At 41.0% G+C, this 12,775-nt stretch overlaps 1 protein-coding gene across 1 annotated transcript in view; it reads left to right on the top strand.

Moving 5' to 3' along the window:
* The window catches only part of vps37d (VPS37D subunit of ESCRT-I), a 42,289-nt gene that overhangs the window by 19,490 nt on the left and 10,024 nt on the right, over window positions 1-12,775 (top strand). The window contains exon 3 of the mRNA XM_031750341.2: window positions 8,230-8,312. Within this exon, the coding sequence (XP_031606201.1) occupies window positions 8,230-8,312 (83 nt within the window). The remainder of the gene's footprint in view (window positions 1-8,229; window positions 8,313-12,775) is intronic.

The raw sequence follows: 12,775 nt of genomic DNA, 5'->3' as shown, positions 1-12,775 counted from the left end.
CGAACTTGAAGTTAGCTTACTAATCCTCTAATCCTACTGATTTCAGCTCCTTCTTCCACTTTACAGGAAAGATTTAACTCTGTTTAATGTACCTCAGTGCTCGGCGGTGCCTCAGCGGGGTCTGTTAACATGTTGACATCAGCTGTTTGCTGAGAGCTTGTTTCTTTGCCTTCACGGTAACTGTCACATCGATCAGTGTTCCCGCAGCACCAGGCCGATAACAACACGATGCTGGTTTTGACTGCACATCATCTCAGATCAGTGTAGAGGATTTTAATGCTGACTGCGAACCTGCCCGGACTCCGTGGGCGTCCGTGTAGTCGGGGCTTTAAGGGGCATCGGTGCCTGACGAGTCGAGTCGATCCGGGTAATTTGTTTTGGCTGTTGAACTGCAGACCAGTCCACACCAAATATAAATGAATAAAGCTGTGATTTTTGAAACGTGTTCAGTGCTGCGTGTGCAGACGGAGCCGTGATACTGTGCGGACATATGAGGCTGAAAACAGAAGATTCAGTTAAATGTTAACCTTCATGCGACCAGATGGAGTCATTTATGTCTTTGACCGTTAATTTATCAAACCACCTCTTCTACAACTTTCCATAGTTTATTTTACAGGAATTGGAGCATTGATAACAGGATAATGGAAAGTTCTGTGAAATATGTGCATGTTTTTGTTTTGTTTTTTTAAATGTTTTTAGGCTTTTATTTCATTGATATTTTCATTTTTTTTTGTTTCTGCACAACATATTTTAAATATCATGTTTGTTCAGATTTAGTAATTTTGAAACGGACCATTTTGCCACAAGCAGCAGACATGGCTCTGTTACCCCGTCTTGTTCATCTTTCAAACTAAATCCAAATCACATCAGTTAAAATTGCCTGTTAACATTTTTTCCAGATCTAAAGCTCACTATAAAAATGCTTCTTTTTTTTTTTTTCTTCTTTATTTTTTTGCCCTTGTCTGACCAACAGTTTAAAATTCCAACAGTCTAAGTTGCTTTACGGAAAAAGAACAAATTATTAACAATTACAACTGGAATCAGATATTTTTAGGCATTTTAATTAATGCCTGATTGTGTCCTAAGTTAGTGATTAACCCTCAAGCAACAGTCCTTATTTTAAAGGCTCTTGTTTGTATTTATCTTGCCCACACATATCCAGAAATTATTTCATGTAATGATCGTAGTTTTCAATCATTTTTATGCATAATGGCGTTAACGAGACCAATTCCAACATCCGCTTTGCTGCTTTCATTCACTTGGGCCATGAAGTGTCTGCCTCAAGGCCTCTGCAGCCGTAAAGCTGCCTACTTTAGGTCTGTTAGCCTCGGTTCACTGCAGAATATCGCAATGCACAAGGAGAAGTGGAAAATTAAAGGCTAATGTTATAAATGACCCCACACAACTTCTGTTATCCTTGCCATGCCAGTTACTGTTAGAGATGAAGTCATGATAAATTTTGAACATATTTGAAAAAGGCCCTGAAAGGTCAAAGCTGACTTTTCTTTTTTTCCCCATTTATCTTGTTTTTGTCCAACTAACATTTAAAAGAACTCAAAATATATTCAGGTGATCTTTTGGTGGCGAAATAAACGGCTTGATCACAAGTCAGTATTGGCGAAAATGAATTTTCTTCAACTTTAATCACCAAGTAGTTTTATCCTTAGTGAAAAGTGTGCTTATTCTTTTTTGTCTATAAGTAGACTGTCTGAGACTTCAGTCCCCTCCCCGATACAGTGGAAGTCAAGGAATTTTAATCCTGACACCACAGAAAATGACTCCAAGGAAAAAATGTAAAATGTAAAATTCTATCTCCTGAATAAGTGAAACTAAAACTGCCTTGAATGAGTATTTCTTCCTTTGGAGAAGAGGGGAAGTGTGATCTTTGTGAACTGACCCTTTAACAGCAAACCGCCAAAGCGAGGTCATGCCGGTCCGTCCATCTGTGAGCCCATCCCTCTGTTCACCCGCCTGTTCCCAGAGGAGGATTTAAAAATGTTTTGGTGACCTGCTGAACTGTGTTTACGGTTCAACTAGAGACTCAGCTAAGTAAGAAATGTTTAGTTTAAAGGTTTATTTCACTTTTTGCTGTGTTTAGTCAAATTAGGAAGCAAAACTTGATTTAAATAACATTAAATTCCAGATGGAGCACAGTGTGCTGCACAAAGTGTGAACTACCACCGAGCATGCAGGAAAAAATAAAAGAAGTGAACCTTTTTAAACCCTGAACCATAAAATAATGGCCACAAATTATAATTTTTAAAACATTTAGTGCTTATTAAACCTTCAGACATATTAAAAAAGGAAATTAAATTAAATTTGCAGATATTGGCTGAAGTATAAAAGGTAAAGGCAGCTTCACGTTTCCAGAGACGGTGACTGTTTCAGTAGAGCACGGCCGCAGTGTTGAAGTAAAGAAATCAAAACACAGACTGATAAAAATGAGGGTTGATCAAAGGGACCGCGAATAACTTCAAGGAGATCATTTAAAGTCTTTCGAGTCTTTTACTTCCTGCTTTTGTTTGCTCCCTCCTTTGATTGTCTGCCTCACCCTCATAACTCACCTGTGTTCGAGTATTTCCACCTCCGCTTCCTTCCTGTGGATCAGCCCCTCGCGCCTCAGGCTTCTTGTGCCAAAACAAACAAGACGGCTTCTTTCGGACTAAAGTCCAGCAATAAGACAGACGAGGATTATTTTGAACTCTGAATCAAGATCTAGTAGAATCCAAAAATTAACATATGGAGAAAAGCAGGTTCACTTTACACAGGATTAAGAGTTACTATAGCAGAGCAGTCACAGCAAATACACACTGATGTATTCACATGGTTACATACATCGTCTGTACTGAGGTGAATCCATGCCAGGCGATGCAAATGGATACAAATTTGCAATCTGCATTTGCTTCATGCCGGGTCTTAGAAGCCCATCAGCTTGGATTTTACCATAGATTGCTCAGTTAAGGACAGCCTTAGTGTTTATGGGCAGCTGGATGTGAATGATTCAACTCCACTTTTTTATAGAAACAGTAAAAAACAGTTAAGGCTTGGAGAAAAGGAGAGCGACATCGTGGGAGTTCTTGGTAACTTCTCAAAAAATGTTATGGTAACTTGAATTCAGCCTTCAGTTGTACTCCTCTAAATGCTTATCATGTGGTGTTATGAGTGAAGAGTAGAAGCTAAAACGACATCATTTTTGAGTTAAACATACTGCTCCTTTTTTTTTTTTTTTTTTTTTTTTTAGCTTTGGGAAGAAGGAGTTCACCTCTGTGCTTCCCTCTATTAACCAGCTTGACCTCTAGGGCTCTTATATGTTAAATTGCTTTCAGGTTTGTGAGTGGGAGTAAAATGATTTTTACTTTCAGCCTACACTCCTAAACGTCCCTTTCAGCAGTTTGATTCATCTCAGACGAAGCAGCATCCACAGATGACACTGAAATTCCTGCAAAGTGGCGTTTCATAATTGAGCTGTGCACTGACAGAGGTATGATTCGTATCTCTGCCTTATCGCCATTTTAGCTGGAAGAAATTCGGAGACATCTACTAACAGATGGCATGATGTCGATTTCGGAGGGGCTTAATTTTACTGAAAATTGTTTGCGGCATCACACGAGATGAATCGTAGATAGACTGATTGTTTGCTTTTAGTGTGAAGCGTCCACAGGAGGGCAAAAAAAGGGAGGCTTGGGAAACAGAGTCGCAGTGCGACTGCTTTGGCGCCTCATTGTCTCATATCAGCTCCCAGGCAGGACGTGCGACTCCATCGCCGATACCATTTGCTCGTTAGTACAGCTGACAGCAGCCTCCAGGTCCACTCCCCCCCCATCAGCTCCTGAATGTAGGCCACATACAGCTGCTCTAAGAGCATTTGTTTGCTTGGCTGTCACCTCTTGTTACACCCACATCTCCCAGCATCTGCAGCGTGGGGTCAGCAGCAAGGCCATGCCTGCTTTTCACTACACCGGAGCGGATGTTTGCTACTAGAACGTAGCGTGGCGTGATAGATTATTAATGCGGAGGTGACGGTGGTATCCGTCTGTTAAGCGATGGAGTAAAAACCCCGTTTTCAGGTCCAAGTATCTCCGCTGATGTTCAAACAGTTTAAGACTCAAGCATACTTCATGAGTAGGACATCTTCAGCCTAAAAAGAAAATAGTCGCTCTCGGGCCGACTAGGTTTAAAATCTGGACCTTTTCACTGTGAATAATTCAAAATCATGCTGAAAAACAGTTACTAACCTCATTGTCGATGGGCTCAGACGTCCTCTTGGCCTGAAGTCTTCCTGCCATATGATGTCATCTCTCTGTGACCATTTCTAACCCTCAGAAGTGCCTCGCCATGTGTTTGCTTTTGGAAACTCAAGGAGTGTTTAGACCTGGAATCAGCTAATAATGCCAGCTTAGCTCTGATGAAGCTTTTCGTCTCAGAATCCCAGTAACGATGATTATCGCGTTTAAAGATTGCGTGACTGACTTCACTGCTTTGGTGCTGACATTCAGTAAGAGCAAGCGAGGGGTAAGCGACTGCCTTGAACACATTGTCTACCCCCCAATACAACTAGATGGGGGGTAGGATTTTCCCGAGGGGCTCAGAGTTATTAGAGTCGTTACTGTGACCTTTATTTGCCCCTTGGTCTCGACTGAACCCGGTCTGACTTGTGTGGGGGGGATTAGCGTGGCTGTCATAACGTCTCTCGGAGGGACAGGACACACTTTGCAGTCAGCTGGGTCAGTTTGTGTTCGCAGTGACGACCGACCGTGATCCCCAGGAGGTGAACACATGCTGCGAGAGAGCGGCACTACATGCATATTTATGTTTGCACGCTGCACCCGTTTGTGATGATGGCCGGCAGTTGGGTGTACCATTAGGGATACTTTCTCTTTTATTTAATCAAATTATATCAAATCAAAACTCAAATGGAAACCTCTAAATTGAGAGTTTTTTAGACATTTTTGTCTTTATTACTAAAAGCATCTTCAAATAAAACGAGGAGTTTGTCTGTGGGATGCGATCTGAACCTCATTTTGTTTTCATTTGGGCAAATTGGCATCGTCAGAAGTGCGGCAGATTAGCTGTTTGCAGTCCTTGTTTACACTAGGCTCATAGACGTGCAGACGGCTTTGATGCCAAAGAGAAATGATTATTCTGAGGCAAGTGCTACGGTTATGAGCCTCTCGTTTTTTTCCTTTGATTTCCAGGCAGATTTAAGGAGTTTTATTCACAATCGGCTTCAAAGATAATGACATCCTCTGGCAAGTGAGAGTCGCGCCGAATCTAAAAATAAGTGTATCAGTTCTGTGTGTTCAGTTGTGACTGCGAGGAGTGTCGTCTTATGCAGATTTTGGCAGCTACACTCCCAAATTCCTGAATTACCTCCGTCTGTGTCACAACCCCTGCTGTTCAGAGGCAGGGGGAAATCATTTGGCAAAAACTACAATCAGTAACCAGTAGCTGGGTTTAAAGCGTCTGCATGCACATTTCCTTTTAACCTCTGAGTAACTTTAGCTCATAAGTGTCCATCATAGAAGGAAAATGTGAGCTTTGCCAGCCAAAAGTTGGAGACTGGAGGAAATAAGAAGATTTTATGGACAACGCTGTGCAGGATATGTTGTAGTTTTTGGAACCTCAAGGCAAACAAACCACCCAACTGTGTAGCCCTTCAATAATACAAGAGACATTAAAAGAGAGAGACGGGGCACTGAGAGATTTATGAGTAGGTTTTTTTTGTTGTTAACCAAGAAAAAAGACTTGAATGTTTTACAAGAGTGTCCTGGTCAACAATGACAGTAGTACAGTCATAAATATTATAAATTAGTAGGCTGTACGCCCACATTCAAATCTATACACCAATTAAGTACAGGCAATAAAAATGAAATACAGCAACTATCAAAATTTATGAACTTCAGTGTCGATTAAAAATGAATAACTTGGTAAGCGTGGTTTTTATTCCAGAAACAAAGGTGATACTATTCATGCAAAACATTAAAAGCCTGGAGTAACTACAGTCAGTTAAGTCAGTTAAAATCACCTTAAATTGATTGAGATCAGTTCCTTCAGTTTTATTTCATTCTGCAGCTGATTTCAGGAGACGAGAGCTGCACTTTGAACGCCGTTTTTCCATATTTAGTGTCAACCTTTGGGACAGAGAGAAGAAATGAGTGTAGGAGTCTTTGGGGGAGTTCAGCAAAGCAATAGATGCTGCTTTATGAGCACCAAACTGAGAAACGTTTAAGGTGATTAGGATGATGTACTGATTCTCTGGTTTCCTGTCTGTAATGTGAATAAGCATGGCATTTGTTCAAGTCATAAACAGCGCTTTAAAGCTGCATTTTTATTTATTTTATTTTTTTTTAAATGGCCACCAAAGAACCAGTCATCTGGATGGAAAAAGACTGCTGTCAGAGGGAAAAGCTTTCTTGACGAGTTTCTTAGTCTTTAATCAGAAAGGAAGAATCCTGGGGGCGTGCTGGTTGGCAAATAGCTTGTTGGTCACAAGATGTTTGCCCATTAGTTGGGTTGCTTTACAGTCAGAGCCACCTCTGGCTTAACGTGAGGTGAAAACACCAAAATGGCAATGCAGAAAAAGCGCCGCAGGACTTCACTGAGTGACTGACATCCTTCCTTTATTCTGTCAGTGGTTCAGGATGGATATCAGCTGAGCAAGCATAAGAACAGAATCATCATTTATCCTGTTTTTTAATCACTTTGTTGAACTTTATAACTTTGTTATTTGTTTTTCATGTCCACAAAAAAAAAACAAAAAAAAAACTGGTAATGCCAACCAAACATAACAGTTGTACATTTGGTCTTGAATATATGCAGACTACTGGCTCCAGTATAACCATCATGCTGGTCTTTGGAAGTCAACGGCGACGTCGCCACAGCTGTGTACCATTTATACCAGCGCTGAGTGCATGGATTAGGAATTACGGAGTTTTCAAACTGTTGCAACGTTTCCTGCTGTATAATCTTAAAATCTAAATTGTGTGAGCTTCTGTGCTGATAGATTAATTGAAATGGCAGCAAAAACTGAACCAATCGTACCTTTGTATATTCAGCAGCACAATGTGCCAGGTTACAAAAATCTAAGAGGTCGACAAACAGCTGGAAAAATAACAAACTGATGGCTAGTGCCAGCAGAGGTGACCCTAACCCGTACAGAAGAGCAGCGAGCATAATGAATCCCCGTGAGGAGCAACTTGTCTCTCTTTGCTCTCTGTCCGAAAAAGGAAGCAGACGTCATCCTTCCACCCACCAGTCTGGTGTTCGTGATAGTTTCACTCACATGACTGTTGCGCAGTGCTGCTGTGTCATCAAAGCACTGTCTTCTTTCATTTTTAAGGTTGTAAACATGGTAATCTTTTCCCATCTCTGCCTTTCAAACGGGTGCCCAATGTGAGCGTGGCACCGCTGTAGTTCATTAGACATTTCTGGTTCACTCGCCTTCACACTGAAGTCCCTATTAGTGATTTAAGCCTAACAACCTGTCTGATCATCTGACTTTGTCATTGTTGAGATTTTTCCAGATGTCAAACTATTAAATTTGAGTGTTGTTATTAGATTTTTAACATTAAAGGAGTGTTGAGCATTCATCAGCGTCTGACAGTTTGCTGACACATTAAAATGTGAAAACATAATGTTGTCAGCCATCACGTTGCCGCTTGCTCGCTTAGATGCGATGCTGATGTGAGCCGGTTTAAATCCTTTGGCATTTGCATTTATTTTGATGCAGTTCTTACGATTCTGTGAGCTGCTGTCTTCGTCTTTTTATTTAAGACTTTCCTGCATTTATTTTTATCATATTGACAGAGACTTAAATCATTTATGTACTTGTCAATATGATAAAAATGCAGGTATTTTTGCCTGTCTGCGAGCACAAGTGTGCTCTCATTGTGATGTTAACTAAGAAAATGCAAATGAGAAAATGAGAGAATGGCAAGAATGAGCCCCCGGATCAGCCCAGCCTTGTGGTCAAACCAAACTGCAACCGGTTTCCCAAAATAGCTCAAAGTAGAATATTTACAGCCTCTGTTTCCCCTTTTTACTAGCCAGAAAACGTCCACCCCATCACCAGCGTCTCCTCGTCAGCACATACCCTAAAGGCTGTTTGTGATTTGGAAAATAATTTTCTCTGCTGCGGTTTCTTGGTTTCTGGATTTTTTTTTTTCTTCTTTTCCAGCTCCCTTAAAAGTAATCTTCATGCATCAGTGTTGTTTCTCTTTGTCGTTGCAGAGGCTCATGTGCAGAAGCACAGCCTGCAGACGGCGCAGAACCTCCTGCAGGAAGAGGTGGCACGTGCAGAGGAGCATTCAGAGGTAAAAACACACAGACGCGCAAAAGCTGTGAAAACTGAGCTGGTTTCTCTTGTTCTTGCAGAGAATCAAACAGTCTTTCATCACGTTGGCAGCACTCTTGCGGCTGCTTCTCAAAAGCCTTTAGTCTAGCTGACAGCCCACCCTCTTCTGCACAGTCTGATCTCGAAAGCCACGAGGCATGCTGTACATACAGTGAGCTCTACCCACTTCACCAAAGCTGCGATGCCCCCACATACACGTGTTTAGTCAGCACTGCATTCAAACTGCTGCCTCTCTATTAATTGCCATTTTTCTGCAATAAATACAAAGTGTCCTTGCACCATTGAATTCTGAAGACGGGGCTCAAATCCATTTAACTGCTGGCAGAAAGAAGGGAAGAAGCACCGTGTCCTAGATGAGAAAAGAAACACAATTTAGCTCAACATAGATAAATGTGGAGATTAATGTGAGGCTTCAGAAAGCGATTAAGGAAAGACAGAAAATGTTTTCATCTTTCCAGACTTATCTCCTGACCCTCTTGTTTATCCTAACCTGACTGTCATTGAAAACACTAATGACCAGAATATGCAGTCCATGCTACTGCAAAACAGGCGTTGTCTCGATCCCTTTCTGGAGATTTGCAGAGACTTTTTTTAAGTTAAGGATTAAGAAAACAGAGAGCAGACATGTCTGCAGGAGACGTACAAGTCTGTCTCACCTCAGTCCATCACAAATATACACCTAAACCTATCGTGTATGATCACTGGCCACTTTATTGGGTACAGCTTAGCATCTTTTCCAATAGCACCTCCTCTCCTCAGCTCGGCTCAACTTTGTTTTTATGGTCTTTCCATCAGGTATCAGACAAACTCCTCATTTTAGAAACTTGGCAACGAGGGAAATGGCCCACCGCCTCTTCAAAAAAAAAACCCAGCAAGAATACAATCACCTCAATGTCCACCCTTGTTGTGTTGTTTGTGTCGCATAAAAATTACATCACAGGACTTTTGGGCCACCCACATTGAGGTGGCACTAAATTGTAATGGAAGTCAACCAAAACTCAAACACTGCTAGTGGAAAAGAAGCACTTGATAGTAACGTGTTGTCTTCAGAACTGCCTTAATTTAGATTCAACAAGATGCTGGTAACATTTCTCAGACTTTGGTCCACTTCAGCTAACGATATATATGTATATATATGTATATATATATATATATATATATGTATATGTATATATGTATATATGTATATATATATATATATATATATATATATATATATATATATATATATATATATATATATATATATATATATATATATATATATATATATATATATATATATATATATATATATATATATATATATATATATATATATATATATATATATATATATATATATATATATATATATATATATATATATATATATATATATATATATATATATATATATATATATATATATATATATATATGTATATATATATGTATATATGTGTATATATGTGTGTATATATGTGTATATATGTGTATATATGTGTATATATATATATATATATATGTATATATGTATATATATATATATATATATATATATATATATATATATATATATATATATATATATATATGTATGTATATATGTATATATGTATGTATGTATGTATGTATGTATGTGTGTGTGTGTGTGTGTGTGTGTGTGTGTGTGTGTGTGTGTGTGTGTGTGTGTGTGTGTGTGTGTGTGTGTGTGTGTGTGTGTGTGTGTGTGTGTGTGTGTGTGTGTGTGTGTGTGTGTGTGTGTGTGTGTGTGTATGTGTGTATGTGTGTGTATATGTATGTATATATATATATATGTGTGTATATGTATGTATGTGTGTATATATATGTGTAGGTAGGTAGGTAGATAGATGTAGATATAGAGATATAGAGATAGATAGATATAGAGAGAGGGAGAGAGAGAGGGAGAGAGGGAGGGAGGTGTGTGTGTCTGTGGGGTTTTGTGCTGATGCACCTGTAGCGCTTCCCTGAGGGAAGCAGGCTGAACATGTTGAAACCAGGGTGGGAGCTGTCCTTGATTATGTTTGCTGCTCTGCTGAGGCAGTGGGAGGAATAAATGTCCATCAGGGAGGGGAGAGGGCAGCCGATGATCTTTTGTGCTGTCTTGACCACACTCTGAAGCCTCACTCTATCCGCCTTGGTGCAGCTGCCGTACCATACCATGATGCAGTAGGTTAGCAGGCTCTCAATGGACGAGCGGTAGAAGGTCAGCAGCAGGTTGGAGTTCAGCTTGTACTTCCTGAGGACTCTCAGGAAGTGCAGCCGCTGTTGGGCCTTCTTGACGACCACTGAGATGTTGTCTGTCCAGGAGATGTCAGCAGAGATGAGGACACCAAGGAACCGGAAGGTGTGGACCCTCTCCATACACTCCCCGTTGATGTAAAGGGGGGCTAAGTCAGTGCTGTATCTCCTGAAGTCAACTGAAGGGCAGAAAGTGTACCAATGAAATATCCCCAGTGTTCTGTCTCCTCCAGTTCTAGTGAGCCTGTGTGAACTGTAGCATCAGTTTTCTGTTCTTCACTGACAGCAGTGGCACTCGTGTGGTCTTCTGCTGCTGTAACCCATCTGCAAGTTTTGACATGTTGTGCGTTCGGAGATGTAGTTACTCAAGTGTTTGAGTTCATTCTGCCTTTCTCTATACAGAAAGTCCCAGTAAATCAGACAGTCACCAATAACGTCTTGATGCATTCTCAATCATCCAGGAAAGTAAATCTCCAAAAGTTGAATCTGTTCATCTGGACGTAGCGTTTTGTGGGAGAAACGTTTCGTCACTCATCCAAGTGACTTCTTCAGTCTCAGCTGACTGCAGGTTTCCCCAAACCTTATAAACAGTACATTTGCATAATGACTGAAACCAGCCCACTGAAGGAACAAAGGGCTGTGAGGTCAGTTCCTTAATCATAATTATGCAAATTCCCATGACCACTGATCAACAATCACTGACCAAAACCCACTGATCAAAGACCACTGATCAATGGCCATGAGTACCATTCACAGAGAGTTGGGGAATGGCTGCAATCACAGCATTGTAAGATGGCGAAAGATGTACCCTTAGGCCCCTCCTCGATTCAGAGATGGTCTTTCCTTTTCACGTAAATGGCCTCCTTGACTCCGCGCTCAAACCAGCGTTCCTCCCTGTCCAGGATGTGTACATCCTCATCATTGAAAGAGTGTCCACTGGCCTGTAGGTGTAAGTAGACTGCAGAGTCCTGCTCTTCTGTGTTGTGCCATCCGCTTCGCTAGAGGTTGTTTGGTTTCCCCGATGTATAAATCCTGGCAATCCTCCTGGCACTTAACAGCGTACACTATGTTACTCTGTTTGTGTCGGGGGACCCGATCCTTGGGGTGGACCAGTTTTTGGCGCAGCGTGTTTTGGGGTTTAAAAGCCACAGAGACCCGGTGTTTAGAAAAAATGCGTCTCAACTGCTCCGATACTCCTGACACATATGGGATCACTACAGGTTTTCGCTTGGGCAGCGGTTGTCCTTCTCTCCTGGATCGGCTGGAGCTTTCTTTAGGTGCCTTCCCAGCTTTGACAAAAGTCCAGCTGGGATAACCACATTTACTCAGGGCCTTCTCAGGGCCAATAACCTTTCTGATGTTCAATTTAAACTTCAGCAGGTTGCCATGTTATTGGCTGATTAGATATTTGCATGAGCAATGAAGAGACATACCTAATGAAGTGACCAGTGAGTGTAAGTCTGTTCCAAACATAAGGGATCAATCTCCTTAATTGCTAATAAACAGTTTCAGCCCCCAAAAAGTTGATGCTCATTCCTACTTAATTCCTTACTCTGCGTGGCCAAAGCCTTCCTATGACTCACTAAAATGTAAATAGTTTCCAAATAACTCTAAATTCACTCTGTGTTGGTGGGGTGATCCCAAACAGCTGCCTGTTGACTTTAAAAGGAGAATTGCGCTGTCTTGTAAATTAAACTTGATAAAAATTTGTAAGTAAAAACTTAAGTTTAAAAGATTTGCCACACCCAAACAAACCACACACGCCTGCATGAGCAGCAGAAATGAGACTGACAACAATGTTTTTGGACAGTCTGGACACAGCAGCTCAGGACACTCCACAGCCACAACTGTTTGTAATTGATTGTCCACTAGAATATAATTTAGCCGGTGCCTTTGGTTTGTTCTGCAGGAATAAACCAGGCTGTGAATGGATGATCGAGATGAGCTCATCACTGTAGTAAATAATACCTGCATGTAGGCCCGTACTGTGTAATTCCCATCATCCACTGGCATGACAAATATCCACAGCCCAGTGAGCACATTCAGCTCATCCCATCTTCATGACTGTCCAATTTAAGATGATTACTAAGCAGGGGACAGTGCTGTGCATGTGCTGGGTAGATTTTTGGAGTCGTACTTCTCTCGCCTGCCTGGCCGGCTCATCGCAGATTACTGGAG

This window comes from Oreochromis aureus, linkage group 10 (genome assembly GCF_013358895.1).
Source record: "Oreochromis aureus strain Israel breed Guangdong linkage group 10, ZZ_aureus, whole genome shotgun sequence".
Taxonomy (NCBI): Eukaryota; Metazoa; Chordata; class Actinopteri; order Cichliformes; family Cichlidae; genus Oreochromis; species Oreochromis aureus.
Note: the sequence above shows the minus strand (reverse complement) of the source record. Positions and strands in the feature narration are given on the sequence as shown.